General features: G+C 45.5%; 1 protein-coding gene across 2 annotated transcripts in view; it reads right to left on the bottom strand.

Moving 5' to 3' along the window:
- SRGAP3 (SLIT-ROBO Rho GTPase activating protein 3) overlaps positions 1-24,927 on the bottom strand; it is a 267,299-nt gene extending 242,372 nt beyond the window's left edge. For both annotated transcript variants that reach the window (XM_025375437.1, XM_025375438.1), the window contains exon 1: positions 24,129-24,927. In XM_025375437.1, coding sequence (XP_025231222.1) covers positions 24,129-24,195 — 67 coding nt within the window. In that variant the 5' untranslated portion in view covers positions 24,196-24,927. The remainder of the gene's footprint in view (positions 1-24,128) is intronic.
- Positions 24,928-24,967: the final 40 nt, after the last annotated feature.

The following is a 24,967-nucleotide window of genomic DNA, read 5'->3' as shown; positions in this document are numbered from 1 at the left end:
GGCATCTCCTAAGTGAGAAGCCTACGGAACCACACAGGGAGGGGCTGGCTGTGCAGGGAAGTGGTGTCGGAGGGTGTCCTATAGGTTGTGAAGGGCCAGGATGGACAATTTCAGCCTGAGAACCAAAAAGCAGAGAGACAGACTCAAACAGGGTGGAAGTCTAGCTAATTCTATTGCAGAGTAGGGCAACCAAGAGGTCTTCAGGCAGGCCTCACTCCCGTCAACTCGTAGCAGCCAACAGATTAGAGCTAACAGTCGAAGATTCCTGCTTCTGGGGGAAGTGCCTACAGTTTCCACCACCAAGTCCCCAAACTTCATAAAAAGATTCAGTTCTCTGTCTCTCCCCAGCAGATGACAGAGATGTTCTGGGCCTGGAGTGAGGGACCTTTGGAGGAGACAGTGCTTCATGTGACACTGAGGGCTTCCAAGAAGAAACTGCCCAGCTCAGGACCAACCTGAAAGCAGCTCTGTCTCAACCACCTCCAGGAAATCCATCTGGTCTCTCTGTACCCAACACCGTCTTCTCAGGGCCAGGATGGTCAGCAGCTTCCGGGAGAGAGGAGACTACTGTCTGCAAATATCTAGCAGGCTTTGCTGAGGAAGAGGAAGCCACTGTCCTGCACAGCTCCAGAACAGGCCCACAGTGTGGAAGTTACCAAGCTGAAGCCTTGAGACATTATAAGGAAAGCCACTGGGGGCCTTGGAGCCATGCAATAGAACAGCTGGGGGTGTTTACTGAGATGAAAGAATTGGAAGCTGACTGCATATGAGCCACAGGTACTTTTTAAAAGCAGCTATAAAAGCATTTATGCTCCCACTCCCTCTAGCCCAAACCCATCCCTCCACGGACTCCCAGCTGCCCGCCCCTCTGCTAGGGGATGACCAAGCAGAGTCCACAATGGCACCTTAAGGGTCACAACAGTGCAGGGCCTTTAAAACAAGCCATGACACCAGGGATGGCGAACTCCAATACGTATTGGGGCCAGGCAGTTCAGGTGAACAGGTGACGCAGACCAGGTAGGGAGTTTAGGACCATGACCAAGGGAGCGCTCAAGTCCTGCCACAGAAGGGCAATCGGTGCTCATCCCCAGAACACGAGCCCAGCACTGCCAGACCTTCTGGCTTTTTAAAAAGGTGCTGGGAAGTCCACATTTTATACAAGATCTCCTCATTTTTACAAGTTGGCATCTAGCTCACATTTTTAAAAGACACAGTACAGGCCAAATAAAACATACCTGAGGCTGAATCTGGCCCACGTGCCGTCAGTCTGCAAGCTCTGCGTAAAAGCTCAGCTTTAAAAAAAATAACCAGTAATGTGCAAAGCAGATCCTGCCCCACACCCCCAACCCCCCTTCTCTGAGAAATTAGGCAGGGGGTCAGGGGTGGGGTAGGGGCAGTGATATCTTTTGCCCACATTACTTAGTAAGAACTGGAAGTTTACATTTCCATTTTGAGCCTCTTCAGGGAGTCCTGCTTTCCTCTATCAGAAAGAGTTTTACTTTTGTTATGGAAATTATTTTCCTCTACTGGGCTGCAGAAAGCAGAGAATGTCAGGATTGGCAGAGACCTTCTAAGTCACCTAGAACAAATCTCCCTCTGATGCCTAAATCCCCACTCTGACAATCTCTTCCAGGGATTCATCACCCAGCCTCGAGCACCTCCTACGCCTGGGAGATCAAGGCTTAGGAGACTGCCTGCCTGTTCCTTCAAGACAGCTCTAATTGTTAGAAAGGTCTTCCAGACACTAGACTTCTATAAACGCAGCCCAGAATCAGATTAGGTTTTTTGGCAACTGCCTCACAGTGACTCATACCAAAACTCATTGTCAACGAGAACCTTAAGTCTTTTTCACAAGTGCTGCTGCTAAGCACATCTCTCCCCAGTCTGTACTTGGCCAGCCTGGTTTTCAGACATAAGGGCAAGACTTTACGCTTTTTCCTCATTAAATTTCAGCCCACCTGTATGGGGTGATGAGGTGGCCATCCATTCACAGCTACAAATCTGTTAATTTCTCAGATGCTTTTCAGAGGACCATGACCCCATCTCTGCCCCTCAAATTGTTGAAGCTGATGGCTCTGCATTTCATCGATAACACAGATGGCACCATGGGCCCCTGCCAGGAAATGCAACCTGCTGTTCACCTTCTCTAAACCCCATCTGCAGGAAATGATATTTACGGAGGATTGGCTCAAGGTTGATCCATTCCTCCAGATCAAAAAAAAGCTCACATGCCCGCAAGAGCCAAGCAGGCAACAGAAATGAGCGAAGTGGGCCAGGTGGGCACTGGCACAAGTCCGAGCCCCTGTCCCATTGGAAAGGAACAGCCCATTTTTGCCTCTGAGAACGAGGGCCCAGTGTTCCTAGATCTTCCCATTTTCTAAGAGCTGCCAGGAGTCTGGATTTTTACATGAACTCCCCTGATTTTTTTTAACTCTCTTGGTTTTTAAATGTTGGAAATGATGAATTCATTTTTGTAAATGCTGCAAAGGCCAAATAAAACACACTAGTGGGTCTAACTTTGCCTGCAAGTCATCCATTCTGCCATGAATGTTCTAAATTTCACTCTTGGATTGAATCAACTCCTCAAAACCTGGGTAAGAGTAATAACAGAGAGCACTTATTGAGTGTGGCCCACATTCCAGACATTGGGTAAGCATGGGTTAGGTCATTTAATCCTTGCAAGAGTCCAATGTGGTGCCCATCTGGAAGAGGAAGAAACTGAGGCATGGAGAGGGGAGATGCCTTGCCCACGGTCAAGCAATTAGTAAGTGACAGTGTTGGGATTCAGTCCTAGATCTGTCTGGCTTCCCAGTCCAATGCAGAGTCCTTGGGCCACACTGTTTGGGCAGAATTGCTTCTTGTGAATTGTGCTTTGGTGTTAAAATTATCCAGTTACATTGTGGTGTTTTTAACTACTGAAAATGCATTACGGTGGCTATGATAGGAATGACTAAGGACACCATCTAACGCATCACTGGGTCTTCAGTGACCTCTAGCACCTGAATGCCCCTCCCTCCATTCCTCTCAGGGGTTGGAGGACAATCAGAGACAAATACAGCAGCACTTCTTGTTGGGGGAGAACATCCTGCCCTTGAGTAGAACTTCAAACTCATCCTTAAGGAGATGACAAAGGTTTTACTAGAAGTAATGACAGGGAGTCTCCATGGCAAAGTTTGAAAGGATGATGGTAAGTTGGAGGTGGTTTTCCATCACAGACATTGGATGGCTTGTCACGCTGTCATGTAATTCTCATTGTACAACCCAATCTGATGATCACAGTTTGAGACGAATAATAAAGCATAACTTCTTGGCCTAATCCAAAGGTGGCAAACTCAAACACATGTAGAAACCAGGCAGGTTAGGCCAATGACAGCAGCAATGGGTGTAAGAAAAGGGGGTTGTGGAGACCCAAGAGCTTCTGGGACAGGGAAGGGTAGGGGCTCAAGAGCACACACCTTGTCTAAAAAAGGCAGCTGCCAGTCAGCTCTGGCTGATTGGTTACTACATAGGAATAGGCACCCAGTGCCACCAGATCATCCGATTTGCTTGTAAAGGGTCAGAAATGCAGATATTTAAATGAAGTTGCCCAATTTTGTTGTGCATCTCAACTAAATGCACCACTGGCCAATGCTGGTAAATGCATAGACAGACCACTTCTTGACTGGTGCTCAGGGTTGGTCTAGAAAAAAAATAAGTTGAATTTTTCTCCTATTGAGTCCTGAACTGCTTCAAACATCCAGAGAAGAGGAGGGAAGCTAAAGAGGCCTTCTTAAATCCTTGGGGGCTACACTAACCAGCTCCTGGTTGCATGGCAGGCATTCTATGGAGGGGTGCTGGGCAGGCAGCCTGGACTTCCTTGATTTCTTCTGCAGTAGGAGACAGCTAACAGCCACACCCTGAGTTGGTCATAGGTTTGGCTGTTTAGTTCTTGGGGGCAACAGAAGAAAGATCAACAAGGTTGAAGAGCGAGGGTGATGTTGACACCTAGCAAGCTAAAGGTCAGCTCTACTTACTCCTCCCCAAATCAGCGTTATTATTAAGGGCATAGTAGTCCACCCACTGGAAGGAAAGGTGATATTATGGACTAGCTAGGTTCTAAGATACAGTCACGGACCAAACTTCCCAGATACTGTACTTCTAAGAAGCTCAAAGGTTCAGTCTGGGTGGGTCCAGACTTTTGACATTCTTCTTTCTGTGGCTGGATAGGCCTGGTCACACTGGGGAGAGAAGCAGGAGCAGTCATCTAGCTAGTCCCTATAGGAAAGGGGTTGGATACTCCAGCTCTCCCTCCAGGCTGACACACTCCAGATCAGCTACCTCTACCCTGGAGCAATAGAGCTGAGATTCAGGTATGGGCCTGGATGGAGGCCTGGATGGCAACCTCCCTAGGTCAAAGGCATTCTCCACATGGAGGACAGCTCACCAGAATTCTGCATTCAGCCACAGCTTTGAGATAAGATTTCATTTCCTAGCCAGCAGCCTCTGTCACACGTATCTCAATAGAATCTCTTGGGGAGGGGCCAAAAGCCACAGGAAAAGGGACAGGATGGGGTCAGGGCCTGAGGTCTGGCATCCTAACCAAATGCCAGTTGGTCCCTACCCCATTCATATTTCTATCTATTTATAGGAGAAATTCTTCTCAGGGCTCAAGATCCAAAAAAGTTTAGCTTCTTTCAATGAGTGGGTGGTTTTTCTCTTAAAGATACTATTAAACTTTGCATTTTTAGAGTCAATACCCCATCCCCTCCTGCTAAGCGCTCTACTTCCTGGTTTTCTCTGCCACAGGATTCACTCTTTCTCTGAATGGTAACCTCAGTTTATTGAGTATCTGCTATGTGTCTATTCTGGCCTGAATGCTTTATTTACAGCAATGCCCAAGGTAAGTATTATTGTCCTTATTTTACAGAGGAAGAAGCTGAGCCTCAGAGAAGTTAAGCAACTTATTCACAACTAATAACTGGCAGCACTAGAATTTAAACCCAGAGTCCAGAGCCTGCAGTGCAGCTCTTACAGTTGTGATTTATTAATAACAATCAGTGACATTGACTGAGTGCCAGGCACTGTGCTAAGGGTTTTACACACATTATCTCATTTAACCTGCTCAATAACTGTCTGAGGTTGGATTATTATTATTACAAATGATGACAGTGAGGCTCAAAGAGATGAAAACACTTGCCCAAAGCCACACGGCTAGAAAGTGGCAAAAAGGTTGCCAACCCTGGTCAGTTCGATACCAACAACTGTGTTCCCAATTACTAAGCCTGCCTTCCTTGGTTTCCTGACATTCTCAAACTGGATGAGCATGCTCACATCCTCATCCAAGTAACTAAAACACTGAACAGGAGAGAGACTTTTGGCATGCCACTGGAGACTTCACCTAGGGTGACAATGGTACCTCCATGCCAGAATCAACACATCTTCAAACAGTTATGAACACATCTAATGGTGCTATCTGGCTGGTCTGTGCTTGGGAACTGGTGTGGGAGAGGGAAAAAGAAAGTGTGGATTTGGGCAGGCACAGTGGCTCATGCCTGTAATCACAGCACTTTGGAAGGATAAGGCAGGAGGATCCCTTGTGCCTAGGAGTTTAAGACAGCCTGGGAAAAATAACAAGACCCTGTCTCTACAAACTTTTTTTTTTAAATTAGCCAGGCATGGTGGCATGCACCTATAGTCCCAGCTACGCAGGAGTCTGAGGCAGGATTGCTTGAGCAGTTCAAGGCTGTAGTGAGTTATGATGGCGCCACTGCATTCCAGCCTGAGTGAGACCCTATCTCAAAAAAAAAAGAAAAAAGAAAAGAAAAAAGTGCAAATTTGTAGCAGGACATGAAAAGGGGCCAAAGCTGAGATCAGTCCCCTGTCTTCTAACTGCAGGTCTACCCCAGGGCTCTGTTACTAAATTTGGCTTCAATTCTCCCCCTGCCCATTCAGATGATAATTATCAGGGTCTTGGAGGTACCACAGCCCCCCAAATTGAATCTCAGATAATCCTTCCAGTTTTGTCAAGCCACTGGAAGTTTTCCCACTTCCAGGGGAAATAGGGACTTTGTGGTTTATCCGCCAAGGTCTGGGGTGGAAGCCAAAAAGGGCTTTTGTCCAAGGAGCTCAGAGAAGGCTTCTTCCACAGCTCTGACAAACAATAGTGTTACTGGTGATCCGGGGGTGCAGTCCCGTTTCTTGGGAGACTTTTCTCCAGGAGTATCAGGATTTGCCTTCTCACAATCCCTTGTCATTCATCTTGCCCCCCTTGGAAACGGCTGTCACCCATTTGGCCGTAATGAGGACGGAGGGATGCGGTTCTGTCTCTTTAGAAAACTGGGCAATTAAATTTTCCTTAATGAAGTTCTTTATTTTCTCCTAGCAATATAATTTCTGTTGTGGATTTGGATACATTTTTTTAATTCCTTTAAATAGAAATGGAAGATAATGTTTTCTGGAAGACTATCTTAATATTTTTATAGGCCTACACCGAACTGTGTGTGTATTTTTCTCTCCTTGATAGCTATTCCAGAAGTTGTTTGAATGCCTCCTGTGTGGCAGACCCTAAGCACAAGAATTGGGAATGAATAAAACAAGGCTTCTGCATTCAACGAGCTCACAGAGAGACAGACACATAAACAACCCCACTGTAATAGCAGCATGTCCAGGGTAGGAGTGGGACAAAAAATAGAAATAATGAACATTTCTGCAGCACTCGAGAGTTTACTTTCTCACACACCACCTCATTTGATCCTCACAGTAACTACCCTTTAAGGTAGATAACGCCCTCATTTCACAGATGGGGAAGCCAAGATGTAGAATGAAGAATGCAGATGTGACTCGCTCAAAAGACAGATCAGAGATGGAAAGTCGGGTCTTATGAGTCTAAACCCCAGACTCTGGCCACAGCATCACGATGGCTCCTGACTGAAACTCGGTAAATTAAAAGGTTAAGCTGAACTTTTCCACTCCTCTACCCATCTTTCAAAGTTCTGACAGAGTATGGAAAAACACTTTCCTCACTATGTGGGGGAACAATTCAGTAAAATGCTACATTTCATTTCGGCAGTCACCCTTACACTACGTAATGAGCACCACAATAAGTTCAGTATAATTTAAATAGCTCTTGCAGGTGTCACTTTCTTTCCTTTACAGTTCAGCTGATGTCTGAGCATCCTTTCTAGTGGGAATTTTGCCAACAAAGTCCTTACTTATTGTCAACCTTGTGGAATTTTAAATCAGAAAAGGAACACACGCTCATTTTTTCCAGAAGCCAATCAAAATTGAACAGTATAAAGATTAAAAGGTCTTCTTTCCACTGTCCACTGACACTACCACCCTGTTCCATCCCTCGTCCCCAAGGGTAAATCTCATTACCAGTGGTCAAAAACCAAAGACGCTTTTCATACATGTCTAAATATGTAAGGACATAGGGTTTTTATTTTTTAATTATAATACACACACACAGACATACCCATACACACACACACACACTTTGGGTGTTGTTTTTCCCACCTCACTCAGCAATAGTCTACTTAATTATTAAATGTTCTTTTGCCTTCAAAAAAAAAGATACACAGCCAAACTGGTGAGTTTACTATAGACCAGGGCCAAGAACGTTAAGTTCATGAAATCTGGGGCACTTGTAAAATGCAGATTCCTAGGGTCCACCCACCACCCCCCAACAGAGATTCTGATTCAATAGGTCTGGGACGGTTCCTAGAATTCAAGCTCCTTGAATTTGTTACAAGTTCCTCCAAGGTCATTCTGCTGCAGGTGGTCCAGGAACCACAGTGGGAGAAACACACACATACTAGGCAAAGAAAATGTCATGCTTGTCCACAACTTACTAGTATTTTCTTTTCCCAGCTACCCATGCTGGCAACTCCATGTCTCCTGATGTCTTTTAGTACTGCCCCACCTTACTCTCCTTCCCAACCAGGTGCACTTACCAATGGCTTCACCTGTTGGCTCAGAATCACCGTTCAGGACTCTGAATGCTGGTGCCCCACTTACTGGCTTAGCCAACATTTCCAGCGTTTAATTAATGCTACTGTGTGCCAAGCCCTGTGCTGGAAATTCTGACTTATGTTATTTCAATTAATTACACACACACACAGTGAAGTGTTATTATGTCCCTCTTTCACATGAGGAAACTGGAACTTAGAAAAGTTAATGACTTTTCATCCAAGGTCATTCAGCTGATTCACCATGAGCCATGATTGAACCCAGGTCTGGGTGACTCCACCCAGGGCATCACAGCTGCCTCCTTCCACATTACATTCCACTTTCTTGTCTCATCTACCTCTGTGACTTTAGCTTAATTCTGTCCAGTGAAGGTGGGTTTCAATCTTCAGCTGTTCCCTGGCTTTAATTTCACCTTAAAAGCACTTACCCACGATGGTATTTACCATCCTGAATAAAGCTATTATAAAATCCCCTTTCTGGAACCACTTTTATCTTTTACACCTGGAGTTGTGTGTTTCTCTTAGAAGCACTGATCTTTCTAACCCCTTAAATATTTTGATGACTTCTGACCCTTCTCTAAATGGAAAGACGGTTCTGTCTAGATCCTAAAGAGCTCAGGAAATAATGATGGTGAGGTAAGCTTAGCCAATACAATTCAGCTTTACAAATCAGTATCAGAAAATCACCCACAGCATTTTCAGTCCTTTAGATCCATTTGCTATAGATTCCCCCATGCACGCTGCACCACTCCTTCCATAACACTCAACACTTTTGTAATTACAAATTATCCTTTGTCTTCCCCACAGAATTATAAAGTCCATGCAGGCAGGAAACATAGTAGAAGCTCAATAAATATTTGTTAAGCGAAATCTATGTGAACTGGCCCACCACATTCTCAGCATTTCTTTCACACAATTCCCAGTAACATAATTCTATGTTTCTGGCAGACAGCAGTAGAGCCTCTGCCATTTTTGGAGCAGAGTTTCAATGGTGATATTATGCCAAATACAAGATCCAGCAAGACAGAGATGTTCAGGGTGGGGCCTGAACCTGGAGGATCAGGACAAGAATAGAGCCCTAGATTAGCTGAGGGTCACAGGACAAATAAATTCAAACAACCACAACCAGACAAACGATCAAAGGTTCAGATGGTCAGAGCAAGAGGTCAAGGAGTAATCAACTATAAGATATCAGAAGCCAGAGAATGACTGTTGTTCTGCCTCAGTTTCCCCAAGGTAATAGATATTTGGGAGATCCAAAACACCCTGTCTGGAGAGGCCACTGATCAAAGTAAAGACATTGTGCCTGCCAACTCTGCTTGGAAGTGTTCTACCAAGACGCTGAGTTGGAGAACAGCCATGTTGCTTGGCCAGTTCACATTCTTTAGTACAAATTAAATCATAGACATGACATCCATTCTTTCACATCCCTGAAGGTGGCTGAGATGTTTCCTTGGTAAGAGTCTTCTCATATCATTTCCCTGGCCCTCTTAAGGCACTATAAGCTATAGAGGGTCCCCTAAGGAACTGTCTCATCCTGCCAAACTTGAACCTCTCAGCGAGAACTCTACCCGCCTACAGAAATCCAGGCCTTTCTATTTGACAAATTGTTGGAAAACTTGCTGATCTACATTAACTGTATTTTGAAAATGCTCTCACCAGCAATCAGAAGCAAGGGGATGGCAGGCTACCTCTGCAAGGGGCAGACAAGCAATCCGGAATCCAAAAAGTATCACAATGGTCAGGAAATCCAGCAGAGAGCAACAACGCGGAAAGGAAAGGTAGACCAGGGAACAGGTACCAGCAGGGAGGGTCTCCAGCTGCTGAGGATGAATCCTTTGCCCTAGACAAGCTTCTCCCTTTAGCACTTGATGCCAAAGACAGAAACTGCTGCCTAGGACCAACAGGGAAGTGGGACTGTCAGGGACGGGAAGGGGGAAATTCTAGCTGAAAGTGGCTGGGACAAATGTGGCAGTGGGGCAAGTTCTTGATGAGTGAGCTCAGTTCTCCCTAGTTTTACCCAAATCACAAAGACCTGAGACAGAAGTGGCCAACACAAGCCAGGGGCCACAAGAGAGTGGTGTCCCCTCCCTAAAGGACCATCAAAATGGACGTGGGAGGTCACGCATATTGATATTCTTACTTAACAAACTGTTTATTTTTAGGCCATACTCTGTCTATTTCAAGCCCTCAGCCTATAGGCCTATGATTATTTTCCTATCGGCTTTATTTTTATAACTCTGCATTAAAGATCTATAATCCCCTGTTTATTATATACACATATGAAACAAATTTGATTGATAGAGACGTGAAGTCTGGAAGGAAATACACTGAATGTTTATAGTACTTATTTCAGGTAAGGGCTTCTAGATTCTTATATTTTCCTTAAAATAGTCAAATTCACACAAAGAGTAGCATGGTGGCTACCAGGGGTTGGGACGAGGAGGAAATGAGGAGTTATTGTTTAATGGGTACAGAGTTGCATTTCACAAGATGAAAAAAGTTATGAAGATGAGTGGTATTTAATGTGAATGCATTTAATACCACTGAGCCACACAATTAAAAATGGGTAAGATGGTAAATTTTGTGTTTGTGTATTTTACCACAACAAATAAATAAGACTCTCATCCATACCATCTTCAAGGTCAAAGACTTACAGGATCTGATGATCAGACAGGAACTTCAACCTCTTCTCCTTTCCAGCCTCATCTCCCACCACCACTCCATTCCACCTACTCAGAATTTTAGCCACTTCAAACTCCTCACCATTTCTCAAGTGTCCTGACCCTTTTGTGACCCCCACACCTTTGCACATGCTGTCTTCTCTTCAGGTAATGCGTTTCACCACCTGGAGAGCTTCTATTCATCCTTTAAGATCCTGCTCAAAAGATTCTTCTTCTGTAAGAATTTCTCCAGCTCTCCCGGGTAAAGCTACAATTTCATTCTAAGTTTCCACAGTACCTGGTTCCACCACTGTCCCAGTACTTACTCCACTGTGTCATAATTTATTAACCTATTTTTATAACTGTCTGATACAGTTTGGATCTGTGTCCCCGCCCAAATCTCATGTCAAATTGTAATCCCCAGTGTTGGGGGTGGGGCCTGGTGGGAGGTGATTGGATCAGGGGGACGGATCCTTCATGAATGGTTTGGCACCATCCCTTTGGTGCTGTTCTCATGATGGTGAGTTCTCAGGAGATCTGGTTGTTTAAAAGTGTGTGGCACTTGGCCGGGCGCGGTGGCTCAAGCCTGTAATCCCAGCACTTTGGGAGGCCGAGACGGGCGGATCACGAGGTCAGGAGATCGAGACCATCCTGGCTAACACGGTGAAACCCCGTCTCTACTAAAAAATACAAAAAACTAGCCAGGCGCGGTGGCGGGCGCCTGTAGTCCCAGCTACTCGGGAGGCTGAGGCAGGAGAATGGCGTGAACCCGGGAGGCGGAGCTTGCAGTGAGCTGAGATCCGGCCACTGCACCCCAGCCTGGGCGGCAGAGCAAGACTCCGTCTCAAAAAAAAAAAAAAAAAAGTGTGTGGCATCTTCCCCCAACTCTTCTTCCTGCTCTTGCCATATAAGATGTGCCTGCTTCCCCTTCACCTTCTGCCATGATTGTAAGTTTCCTGAAGCCTCCCCAGAACCCAAGTAGATGCCAGCATCATGCTTCCTGTACAGCCTGCAGAATTGTGAGCCAATTAAACCTCTTTTCTTTATAAATTACCCAGTCTCAGGTATTTCTTTATAGCAGTGAAAGAAGGGATTAACACTGTCTTTTCATAAAACTATGTGTCTGAAACGGGGACACAAAAATTGGTGAAATATAGTTCCCATTCTTATCTTTGATAAGACTCATAAGTTTCCTAAAACTATGAAACTATTTTTCTGTCCCCATCTCAGACACATACTAGGAACTTGATTAATAGAATATATGCCAGATACTCTGCAGTATTCCTACAATCGGCCACCTGTTCACTTCATTTCCTTCTAAGTCATCGTTGGGTGGCTCTGCATGGATACAATTATCCCATCTCTGGATTTTTTATCTTCCTGAATTACCTCTCAATCAGGGTTTGGGGAAAGACTGGATCTGCCTCAGTATGTTCCCCAAAACATAATATCTATGTGTTCTTGTATGCAAAGTCCATCATAAGAACACCTATAATCATTCGTTCATTCAACAAAAATTGTGACCATTGGCACCTAGAACACACATCGCCCCCAGGGGACATTTGGCTATGTCTGGAGACATTGACTGTCACAACTGAGAGCGGGGATGCTGCTGGCATCTAGTAGGTACAGGTCAGGAATGCTGCTAAACATCCTACATTGTGTTCTAGGTGCCAAAAAACACTAATGAACAAGAGAAACTAATGCTCTTACTGAGTTTCAGTCCTGGTGAAGAGAAGAAACAAAGAAAGCATGAAAAATATCATATAGCTTTTAGTGCTCTGCTAAGAATTCACGTCAGCTGATCCAATAGAGAGTTGCTGTTCGCTACTTAAGATGGGTCAGCCTGCAGGTGGCATGCAATCTCAAAGCAGAATACCAAGAAGGGGCCAGTCAAGTGGCAATCCAGGGCAAAAGCATTCCAGAAAGAGGGAAAATCTAAGTGCAAAGGCCCAAAGCAAGCACAAGCTTGGAGAAGTCCAGAAACCAGTACAGGCCAGCATGGCTGGATAGAATGACAAGGGGAGAGTGACCAGAGGAGGAAAAGAGGTGAACAAAGCAGGACTTTGTAAGTTCAGTTGAGGGGCTTAGATTCTAGTCTCATGCAATGAAATACTACTGGAGGGTTTTAAACATGGAAGTGACATGGCCAGATTTAAACAGTGTACAGATTACTGCTGGTTGCTGTGGGGAGAGTAGACTATGGGACAAGAGAAGAAGCAGGGAGACCACTTAGAACTGTGGTTCTCAACTAGGGGTGATTTTGTCCCCAGGGGACATTTGGCTGTGTCTGGAGACATTTTTTATTGTCACAGCTGGGAGCGGGGATGCTACTGGCATCTAGTGGGTACAGGTCAGGAATGCTGCTAAACATCCTACATTGTACAGAACCACACCTTCAATGACAAATGATCCAGCCCAAAATGTTGACTGTGGGTGAGAAGCTCTGAGTCAGGAGACCCTGAGAAACTTTGGGTTGCACTCGTCCCAGCAGGAGGTAATGGCAGGCTAGGCCAGGATGGAGGAGATGGAGAAGGAAGGAAATTCACGATAGTTAATACTTTGAAATATTGAACATTTTTCTCCAAATTTTCTTGACCCCCTTGGCCCCTCCTCAGTCAGGGAGGGCATTCTGTGTTCATTGCTTCAGGGATAATACAGAAAAAGAGTCAATTATTGGCTTTTTTTCAAAAGTCCTTAGGGAAGAGAGAAAGAATGTGAGATTTATGGAAAACAGCTTTGAGAGGATGTCTGATGACAAAGCCAGGATATCACCCTTGTTCCCCACCCCACCACACGAGCACATGGGTAAAGATTTCCCAGACCAAAGTGGAGAGTAAAGCAGTAAAGCAAACTGTATGTAGGTACAAGGATCTATAATATCTATAAGAAAAAAATCTGCACCCTGCCCAACTCATCCCGAACAAGCGCAGGGAGGGAGGTGACGAGGGAACCACCAAACAGATTCACAGAATCTAAGAGAGGAGAGAAGCCAGATCCTTTCCCCAGGCAGAGCCCTAGGGAGGCACCAGGGGAAAAGCAAGGGCTGAGTGTGGCCAAGACAGGCCTGAGACAAATGTACAGGGTCCCTCATGGCCCAGTGTGGTGTGTGAGCAGCAGAATGGCCTCTGGTGCCTGCAAATTGCATGGAAGGAGCCAAGGAGAAGGGGACACATGAGGGAACAAAGAAGGATTGCTGACACAGACCAACCACCGAAGATTCAATAAGAAGGAGGATGTCCCAGTAGCTGCCGAAGTAGATTGACGATAAACCACAACAGATGTCCCTACAAGGGTCTTGGTGCTGCCTAAGTCCCTCTGGATCTTGGGGCACAACCCTGGAGGAAAAGGGAGGGAAACCCCAAATTGACTTATACTTATTTCTGTCACCCCCAGCAGAATAAAGATGTGAGGCTGGGCACAGTGGCTCACACCTAGAATCCCAGCATTTTGGGAGGCCAAGGTGGAAGGATCACTTGAGGTCAGGAGTTCTAAACCAGCCTGGCCAACATGGTGAAACCCCGTCTCTACTAAAAATACAAAAATTAGCTGGGCATAGTGGCTGGCACCTGTAATCCTAGCTACTTGGGAGGCTGAGGCAGGAGAATCACTTAAACCTGACAGGCGGAGGTTGCAGTGAGCCAAGATTGCACCACTGCACTCCAGTCTGGGCAACAGAGTAAGACTCTGTCTAAAAAAAAAAAAAAAGAATAGAAATGTGAAATGGAGACTGAGTCACCAAGAAAGAAAGAAAAATGTATCTCTTATGCACCTGGGTTTGTAGCTGAGGTTTGTTCACTCTGAGGCACAAGGGGACATGGGCTTCTCTGTGTTCATTTGTGCCATTATCACCTGGCACTGGCTATGCAATCCCAGCGGGCAGAGCCAGGTCCATTCAAGGAACCTGGAACACTCTGCTGCAGCATCGTGCACCCCGTTACCGTCACGCACAGACGGGCACACACAATGCATATTGATCAGGGCTGCACTGTTTCCAAATTACCACTTAAATCAATGGTTGAGCACTCTGTAATTGGAAATGTCAAAATCCACATTTTCTAGGTGAACTCAAAGCACAACGTTAATATCACTTAGCTCAACTAGATGTGCATTTGTTTTACTTCTTCCCCTCTTCAAACTGCCCTCTGAGAAAAGTATAAAACATTAGGGAACTGAGCAAGAGGCAAAAAGAAAAAACACCCAGATAATCCAGGAATTGTGCAGCCTGACATATTCTAAAATGTAACTCAGAAAACAGAGTCTTGTGAGCCGGTCCACGAAAAAGATCTACATAATCAAGTAAGTTTGAGGAAACTCCAAGGGCCCTACTCAGCGATTCACACTTAACACAAGCAAGATTCTCAGAAGTCCTGAGGGAAGCAGGCTTATTTCACTCTGTTTATTCTAGAACTTCCAAAATCTATTAGAGCACACAACTACTTTTTTTTCACCCAACACCTCTTTACATCCAATTTAATGGAATACTCTTAGGGAACATTATCCCAAACATAAACTAGCATAATAGCTAATAGAGTTCAAGTGCCATTACTAGCCAGCCAAGATGTTTTATGAACACCAACAAGCCATCAGGAATGAATCTTTTCCAAGTGAAATCAAGCCCAAGACAGCTTCCTGGGCCCTGTATTAAGCCAGAAGTTCTCAAGCTCAGCACCTGTAAAAAGTCAACCCCATCCCCTTCCTAATAGCTGTGAAGGAAAGGACTCCATTTCAGGAAGCAACCTAAACGCATCCCCTCCTCACCTCACCAATCCTTACCCTGCTAGACACCTTTGCCTCATCTTTCTTTCCAAGGTACTACTCAGCTCTGCCTCCCCAGGCAACCATCACACACCAGAACAATTCGACTCAGTAAAATGTACGGATCACCAACTAGATGGTGGGAACTACGCTACAGCGATGAACCAAGCAGATCAACCTTCCACCGTCATGGAGAGACGGTCTAAAAGTAATCTGAAAGCCAGAGCCCCTCTCCAATCATAACTTCCACATCTGAAAAACAAATAGAGTTGGACTAGAAGACACCTACAATTTCCGGTTCCGTATTTCCAGGTTGGTGGCGGAGTGGGCTGGCTGGCAAGAGGTAGATCTGGCAGCCTGCATCACAGCCGTGCGGGGGCTTTTGCAGTGGACACTTTCCCAAAGGTGACTTCCTGGGGTGGGATTGAAGGGATCTGACAACACCGCGGTGGCATCAAGTGCAAACTAGGAGAGGCTGGATTAGCAGGAGGGTGGAAGTGTCGGGAAGGGAAGGAAGTCAAAGGTTAAGACCCACCCCAGACTTCCCCCACTGAAGGAACCCCCGGGTTGCAGATCCTTGTTGCCTTGGCATGCATGTTGCTTTCCTGCAGCCTGGAAAGTGAGGAAGATGCTGATTTAAAGCTAGATCTGCCACTGTGCAATCCAGTGCAATTTGTTTTATTTCTCTGAACTTCAGCCTTTAATCTATAAAATGAAAATAATGACTACCTCACAGAGTTACAGGGATCACAAAATGAGATACTCCATATATGACTGAGACATAGAAGCAAAAAAAAAAAAAAAGGAATTACCTCCCACTGCTACATAAAGCTATATAGCCTGAAGCATGGCTTACAAAGTCACTGAATGAATGAATAATAGGAGTTTCTGGAAAGGAAAGGTTATCCCCAACATATAAACTCTAGTAGTAAAAACTCCAAAAATGGCTAATATGAACTCTCAGATCCATTAATTTCCCCAGACCAGGAGGGGCCTGGAAGGAAGTGCTCCCTAGACCACATCCCACTGAGACGGCTGTCAACATGACAGTTTTCACCAAATCTCCACTAAGAAACATCTCCTCTACCAAGGATATAAAAGGAAATCGAGCAAACCATTAAGAATATTTCCTCTCCCAGTGAAACCTCTACTTTCAACAGAATAGGAAGTGTGGATGTTATTATGAGCTGAATGTTTATGTCCCCCCAAAATGCATATGTTGAAGCCCTAACCCCAATGTGATGGTATTTGCAGGTGGAGCTTTGGGGAGGTGATTAAGGTTAGATAAGATCATGATGGGTCCCTCGTGATGGTATTAGTGCCCTTATAAGAAGAGGAAGAAAGCCAACCAGGCACAGTGGCTCATTCCTGTAATAATGCACTTTGGGAGGTCAAGACGGGTGGATTGCTTGAGCTCAGGAGTTCGAGACCAGCCTGGGCAACATGGTGAGACCCCACCCCTACCAAAAACACAAAAAAAGAGCCAGGCATGGAGGTGTGCACCTACGGTGCCAGCTACTTGGGAGGCTGAGGTGGGAGGATCACTTGAGCCCAGGCGGTGGAGGTTACAGTGAGCTGAGGTCACACCACTGCACTCTAGCCTAGGTGACAGAATGACACCCTAATTCAAAAAAAAAGAGGAAGGTGAGAAAGGGAGAGATTTCTCTCTCTCCGTAAGCATGCACTAAGGAAAGGCCAGATGAGCATATGGCTAAAAGGCAACTATCTACAAGCCAGGATGCAAGCCCTCACCAGGAACTGAACTTGCCAACACCTTGATCTTGGACTTCCCAACCTCCAGAATTCTGAGAAGTAAATAAAAGCCACCCAGGCTATGGCATTTTGTTATAGCAGCCCAAGCCAACTAAGATGGATATCAAAGAAAAAACCTAAGGCCAGGCACAGTGGCTCACGCCTGAAATCCCAGCACTTTGGGAGGCCGAAGTGAGCAGATCACCTGAGGTAAGGAGTTTGAGACCAGCCTGGGCAACATGGTGAAACTCCTTCTCTACTGAAAATGCAAAAATTAGCTGGGCATGGTGACAAGTGCCTGTAAACTCGGGAGGCTGAGGCGGGAGAATTGATTGAACCCAGAAGGTGGAGGTTGCAGTGAGCCAAGATCACACCACTGCACTCCAGGCTGGAAGACAGAGTGAGATTCCATCTAAAAAAACAAACAAACAAACAAACAAAAATTGAGCTATGAGTTATAAGATTGAAACTTTTGGCCAGGCGCGGTGGCTCAAGCCTGTAATCCCAGCACTTCGGGAGGCTGAGACGGGCGGATCATGAGGTCAGGAGATTGAGACCATCCTGGCTAACATGGTGAAACCCTGTCTCTACTAAAAAAATACAAAAAACTAGCCGGGCGCGGTGGTGGGCGCCTGTAGTCCCAGCTACTCAGGAGGCTGAGGCAGGAGAATGGCATAAACCCGGGAGGCGGAGCTTGCAGTGAGCTGAGATCCGGCCACTGCACTCCAGCCTGGGCGACAGAGCCAGACTCCATCTCAAAAAAAAAAAAAAAAAATTGAAACTTTTTCTTTTTTTGAGACAGCCTCATTCTGTCACCCAAGCCAGAGTACAGTGGTATGATCATGGCTGACTGCAGCCTTGAACTCCTGGGCTCAAATAATCGTCCCACCTCAACCTCCTGAGTAGTTGGGATTACAGGCATGTATCACCAGGCCTGGCTAATTTTTGTATTTTTTGTAGAGACAGGGTTTTGCCATGTTGGCCAGGCTAGTCTCAAACTCCTGGGCTCAAGTGATCTACCCATCTTGGCCTCCTGAAGTGCTGGGATTACAGGCGTGAACCACTGAGCCCAGCCTAAACTTGTTTTAGTAACTTATCAGCCACTCCTTCAACCAACCACATGCCAAGCACGTTGGGGAAACAAAGATGACCATAAGCCTCTCTGCCCTCAAGAGTTCGTGACCAAAGACCTAAACATAAAATTTCAATTAAGGATTATAAGGTTTGGAATAGAGGGGGAGTTATGAGGGGAACCACTAATTCTGCCTAGGAAAGTTAGGAAGACATAGTGGAAGAAGGCATCATTTGAGTAGACATTGTAGGGCGATCAGAAGTATTTGAGGCAAATAAGAGTGGGAGGCAAGGGTTAAGGAGAGTAAAGGCACAAATGGGAAAGATCTGGAGGAGGGGAAGGGTATGGAGGATTCAGAGAAAAGGGATTGGTTGCCAGGCATGGTGGCTCACTTCTGTAATCCCAGCATTTTGGGAGGTCCAGTCATGCAGATCACTTGAGGTCAGAAGTTCAAGTCCAGCCTGGCCAACATGGTGAAACACTGTCTCTCCTGAAAATACAAAAATTTGCCAGGCATAGTGATGCGTGCCTGTAATCTCAACTACTCGGGAGGCTGAGGCACAAGAATTGCTTGAACTCGGGAGGCAGAGGTTATAGTGAGCCAAGATTGTGTCACTGCACTCCAGCCTAGGTGACAGAGACAGATTCTGTCTAAAAAAAAAAAAAAAAAAATTGAGAGAGAGAGAGAGAGAAAAAAAAAATTAAAAACGGACTGGTCTTTTGCGTTTATAAGAGCACAAGCCTATCACAGAGAAAATGACTGAAGACGAAATAGGAAAATTGGCTGAGGCCCCTCACCAAGGCCTTGTGCGGACTTCAACTTGTAGACCAGATTTTGGAAACTGGTGGCCCAACAGGCTAAAACTGTTCTACCAACATGTTTGTTCAGGAAGCATAGTGTTTTTAAATTTTTAAGCCACCATTTAAAAATCAAGAGACTTTGCTTAAAAATCCAGATTCCCTTGAAACACTGAAGGAACTGACCTTTCTTAGCTCACATTCCTGCCTAGGAAGGGCAGGCTGGAGCAGCAGCTGCCTTCTCTAGATGAACTCCCCACTTGGCCACAGTCCCCACTACTCCCCACTGTTTGCCCAATCCAGCCTGCTTTCTTCATTTAATCCTGTTGAAATCAGCGAGCATTCCTAAGGTGGTCTTCTAATCACTGTATGATATACGCTCTAAGATTCAGCTCATTCTGGTTCTCGAAGTTTTTTGTGTTTGGGATTTTTTTATTTCTTTCTCTCATTTTTATCACCATATTCCAAGAAAACTCTTAGAAAGCAAAGAATGTATCATATACTTTGTGTCTCTCACAATACTCAGCACAAGACTAGGTACAATGTAGATAATCAACTTTTGTTGAATTAATCCAGAAATGAATGGATAAATACATGCCCCTCTGTGGTCATCCTCCGTACCTGCCCTTCTTCCTCAAAACGCTAGACTTTTGCTACTAAGAAGATGGATGAATATGTACCAAAAAATAATAATAATAATAAAGCACCAAAGTCAATCATTGCAATTCTGTTTCAACTTTCTATCAGGTTGCAATGGAAATAGGAACTCTGAATAAATGCAGAACTGATCATCATGTCTGGCAGCAAGATGAATTAGAGCCCCGGGATACTGAGAAAGCCTGCAAATAAGATCACCGAATTTTATCAGTGATCTTTGAGGGAATTGTAGAGAATAGGATAGATGCCAAAAAGCTGAAGTCTGGCAAATGTTCTGATTTTCAAAAGGGGAAAAAAGTTATGGTTTGCCAGTTCCAGACTAGATAATATGATATCACTCCCGGCAAGGTTCTTAAACACATTTGTTAAGGACACTTATGAGCAGCTAGGACAGGAAGTAATGTCCATTTGGCACCAGCATGGGCTCACGAAGAACAAGTCATGTTAAATTCATTTCATTTTCTTCTCTCTGACAAGGCTCCTAGGCTAATGTATTGGAGAAACACAGCAGACATAATATACATGGTGCACTGAGGGGTCGAGCAGCACCAAAGGCTAATTCAACCCTTGGGCTATATTAATAGTAGTATTGCAGACAGCAGAAAGGAGGTGATAGTTGTTTTCTGTCTTTGGCCACATCTAAAGAATCACATTTAGAACTCAGTGCCCCTCTTGAAATAGGATACTGATAATAAAATCTTTTGGAGGTCCTTTCGGCAAAACCTCTTTAAAAACATAACGCTTTCTTCCAGATTTCTGGCATCTGGTGAAAAATTGAAAAATCTGGCTGGACCTACATTCCTAAATAGCAATAACTGGTTGAACCTAAGTAGTGACTGCCCATTTAGACAGGACATGTACTCTAAAGTCCGTCATAATCATCACCACCCCCTCTTCTACTGCCTGCACTGAGGTGGTGGGCCAGCTGCCACAAATCGTTTCACATGGCCACCTTTATCCATTTATTCTATCTGCCAAGCACCCAACGACATTGAGGTTTGCAACCCAGGATGCAGCAGAGCCAAAGGAAAGTGGAGATGGTAAGTGGTAATGAACCATCCTATTATATGAGGATAATCATTGTCAGGGGCTATATACCCAGGCTTCACACACCCAGTGGGCAATCCAAGGGAAGACACATCTGTCTTATTATATGAAGTCCAAAGGGAAAGGAACTATAGAACCAGTAAGTAGATGAGAGACATATTTAATGCAACATAAGAAAAAATGCTTACAAGGGTCAGGCACCGTGGCTCACACCTGTGATCCTAGCACTTTGGGAGGCCAAGGCAGGTGGATCACTTAAAGCTAGGAGTTTGAGACCAGCCTGGCCAACATGGTGAAACCACGTCTCTACTAAAAATACAAAAATTGGCCACATGTGGTGGCACGTGCCTATAATGCCAGCTACTCGGGAGGCTGAGGGAGGAGAATCTCTTGAACCCAAGAGACGGAGGTTGCAGTGAGTCAAGATTATGTCACTACACTCCAGCCTGGACGACACAGAGAGACTCTGTCTCAAAAGAAAAATGAAAAAATGCTTACAAGAGCCAGAGCTGTCCAAAGATGACAGACTACGTGGGCTTGGGAGGTGGTGAGTTCCCCATCACTAGAAATGTGCAAGCATATGGTTTATTACTGCTTCAAAATCAAAGGGCTTCAAGTATCTGATGAGGCAAGAGAAGGCATGAATCTTTCTATTTTACAATAGAAAAAATACTGTTCTAAAACATTCCTTTTTGTTAGGTCTGTAAATTATTGAAAAAGAGATAAAAGGGAATAAGTCAACAAAGAACTCAGCACTGTTTTTAAAAATCAGAACTTCCCTTCACAAAATTCACAAAGCACAAAATCTGTCTGACTAGGTGGACTGTTTGCATCCCACTGGCCAGATGATTCCCAGGGAGAAAGGTAATTGGTCTCGGGCACTGTTTTTGGTGACTGGTCAAATGTTCTTCAGAGGCATGCAACAAAGGCAACAGGATGAAAGTAAGAGGGTAAACAATGGAACTCCATCAAGAAGCTGCCAGTCCCCCCACAAAACTGCCATCTGCTGCTGACATCAATCCTTCAAGGGGCAGCTTCGGGCAAACAATGTGTCAGGGAAAACAAGCCTGGGAGAAAATCGGCCTTGTGACCTTGGGCAAGTCATTTAACATTAACTGGGCCTCAGTTTCCTCATCTCTGAAACTGAGCTCACACTAACCCTCCTGTACATTGTGTGGGCCAAGAGTAAGTGATGTCTGGGAGTTAGCCATAGAAAATGCAGGGCCCTGAACACACATCAATAATTATGATGATGATTAACACACAGAATTTTAAAAGAAAAGATTCCAGAGGGTTTCAAGTACAGCCATATCCTGACCTGAATCTTGTGGGTGTCAATTCTAAAGGAATAACATGTAACTCCTTTAACCAGAATGCAAAGAAATTTAGTATTTGGAAGAGACAAGATCATTTGGACACATTTCCTGATGAAATGCCTGGTAATTGGTGCATTTCTGATAAAACTCATCGTACTTGCTGCTTAGTTGTTAAAATAAAAGATGAAAGGTAAAAAGCAAAAGGATCAGCTGGGCAATTAATGCCTAACTGGCCCTGAAGAAAAGTTTACTGGCCCAGTAGTAGCAATCCTTCCAAAATGAGATAAGCACATTTCCTATCAAGAAAATGATTATAAAACCTGAACTGTCCAAAACTCAACATCCCCTTCTCTCTCATGGCATTTTCATGGCAACCTTAATTTTTACAAAATAATAATAATTGGCCAAATTCATTTTATAAGACATAAACTCCCTAAAAAGAGTCTATTCAAAGATTGAAACTAGGCTTTAGTGTTGAGCAGTTGGGTGAATTCAAATCTCTGACCAATAAAAGGCTTATTTCTACATTTTCAGCAAGGCTGAGACATCACAAGTCACTGTTTTCCACACTGAACTGAAAAACTGAAGACAGGAGACCAGGGAAGATCAGGGTTTTCTGCTCCTCTTGCCCTAGGATCTGCCCAGAGGTGATGAGCATGCTGGGTTTTTGACCAGAACTAAAAGGCAAAAAGACTGTTGGTGAGACTGGAAAAGAAACAGAGCCCTCCCGCCGTGGCTGCTCCACTCCCAAAGTTTCCCAAGCATCTGAAGCGTGTAGGGCAGCTGCGGTGCCCGGCCTTCCTGCTGCTTTTAAGGAGGCCACCCAGCTCCCTGGGTCATTGAGTCTTCAGCTGCAGCAGCGCCCAGAAGCAGGCGTGGCAACCTCAGGTCACTTGAGCCCCAAATACCCAACTTGCTCAACAGCCTGTGCATAACCTCAAAGATAGGCCTCAAGGTCCACTGAAGATGTATTTTGTCCTTACTCTTTCTAGGAGAGGCCACAACACACCCGGTGTCGCAGCAAGGAGAGCCACGAGCAGAAAGAAGACGGACGCCAGGAGGCACGGGCCCAGGCTTCCCACAGGGCACATCCTCAGAGAAAGGAGGAGCATGGTGGATGGAGCTCTTAGATTTTCCTTGCCAAAGCTAAGCCTAGAACGCGTAGTGGTGGGAGAAGCCCCAGTCTGGCCTGAATGAGGATGCGGCAAGCCTGCATTTAGCCATGCAATTGTGTTCGCTTTCCTTTTTCGCCTAGCTAGCGTGGATTTAGGGAGCGGCTTCTGAAAGAAGTATACACCCGGTGGCACAGAAGCTGCAACCAGCAGCCAGAGGTCATCTCGCCCTCCCGGCAGGCTTCTTCTGGAACCCCAGAAGCTAGGCAGCACCGACCAGCCCAAACGGCATGCTGAGGTGTTGGCTTTGAATGAAAGCTGATGACCCTAAACACCAGGGCACAGAGTGATTGGGCTGCACACCGCGAGATAATACATTTTCTGCACCAAGCTCCCTCTTTATGCCTAAATGCCTGCATTAGTCTGGATCAATATGCCCCACAACAGTTAATCCATGGCAACCCAGGCCAGCCCAGAGACACCGACAAAGAAGTGCCGCCCAGGGATGCTGCCTCGCTATGCACATGCATGTGAATTCCAGCCCAGAGAAAGAGGCGGAGGCAAAACCACCACCACCAACAGAAACCAAAAAGGGGGAGGAAAAAAGAGCAGATGGTAAAAAATATACCCCAATATTAAAGGGCTTTTACCGTGGCAGGGAAGGGGTGGAGGTAATGACTATCAAAATGGCCTTAGAGTGACATGTCACCGCCAAGATGATGGAGTATCGGCGACACTCCTAAAGTCAGGCATAGGATCCTCTCACACACCTGCAATGCAGAGACTGCTGCCCATTCCATAATCCACACTCCCAGCCCCAGCGCTATCTGCAGTTGAAACCAGTCCGGACTTGTGCGGCTGCCACTGTTCCTCCTCACAAAAAGATTATTGATGCATAACATTTCATAATGGCAGAAAGGAAAACGGGGGGCCGTGGGGGGTGGGAACCAGAATAAGAGAAAAACAAAAGGGGAGGAGAAGGAAAACTCTCCCAGCCCGCATCTCACCTTTTATTTGGGCTTCATATTCAGCAATGATCTCTTTGTCTTTCTTGAACTTAGTTTGAGATGACATCTTCCAACGTGGCCAAAGGAACTGACAGGCTGTTTGATTTATTTCTCCTTTTCTTTTCGAGTCCTCTCTCAAGCCCTGGTAATCACACAGCTCTGGTCGATTTCACAGGTTTAGGGACTAATCTCTTTCACTTGGCTGCAGAGCAGGGAGAAAAATCCTTCTCCGTCTGGGAGGAAAAATCTCTTTACTTGCCGAGAAATGGCTCTAGTAGCTTGCTCTGGTCAGCTCCTCTTGCAAAAGAAGAATCACCCTAGGAGCACAGTAACCTGCCCCAGATTTTCAAAGATTTTTCTTCCAAAAATAATAATAATAATAACAACCAAGAGCACTCATACACACATGCACACATACACACACTCACGTGTGCACAGGCACACTCACCGGGACACGCACACAGTTGTGCTGTGCACACAGGCATACACACACACCCTCACACGCACACACACTCGCTGGATCACTCACACACACACATCCACGAGAGGCGCGGCGCCTCCTCGGTCCTGCAGCCAGCCCCGGGCTCGCTTTTGAAGGCTCTGCTGAGTCGATGGTCAGGTTGCCAAAGGGCCGGTCATCTCGCATCCTCCCTCCCTTTGGTGCCTCTGGTCTGATGTCCAGTGAGGATCAAAGCCAGGAGAGCGAGATGGAAGTTTTCCTGCTGCAAGGCTTAAGCTCCGATGAACCCAAGGCTGGACTGCTCACCCTGCAGGGCTGGCTGAGCTCTCCCCCACTGCTCACGTCACTAGACTCCGCCTCCCGGATTTTATAACAACTG

The sequence above is a fragment of the Theropithecus gelada genome, chromosome 2 (genome assembly GCF_003255815.1).
Source record: "Theropithecus gelada isolate Dixy chromosome 2, Tgel_1.0, whole genome shotgun sequence".
Taxonomy (NCBI): Eukaryota; Metazoa; Chordata; class Mammalia; order Primates; family Cercopithecidae; genus Theropithecus; species Theropithecus gelada.
This window is presented reverse-complemented; position numbering and strand designations above follow the sequence as displayed.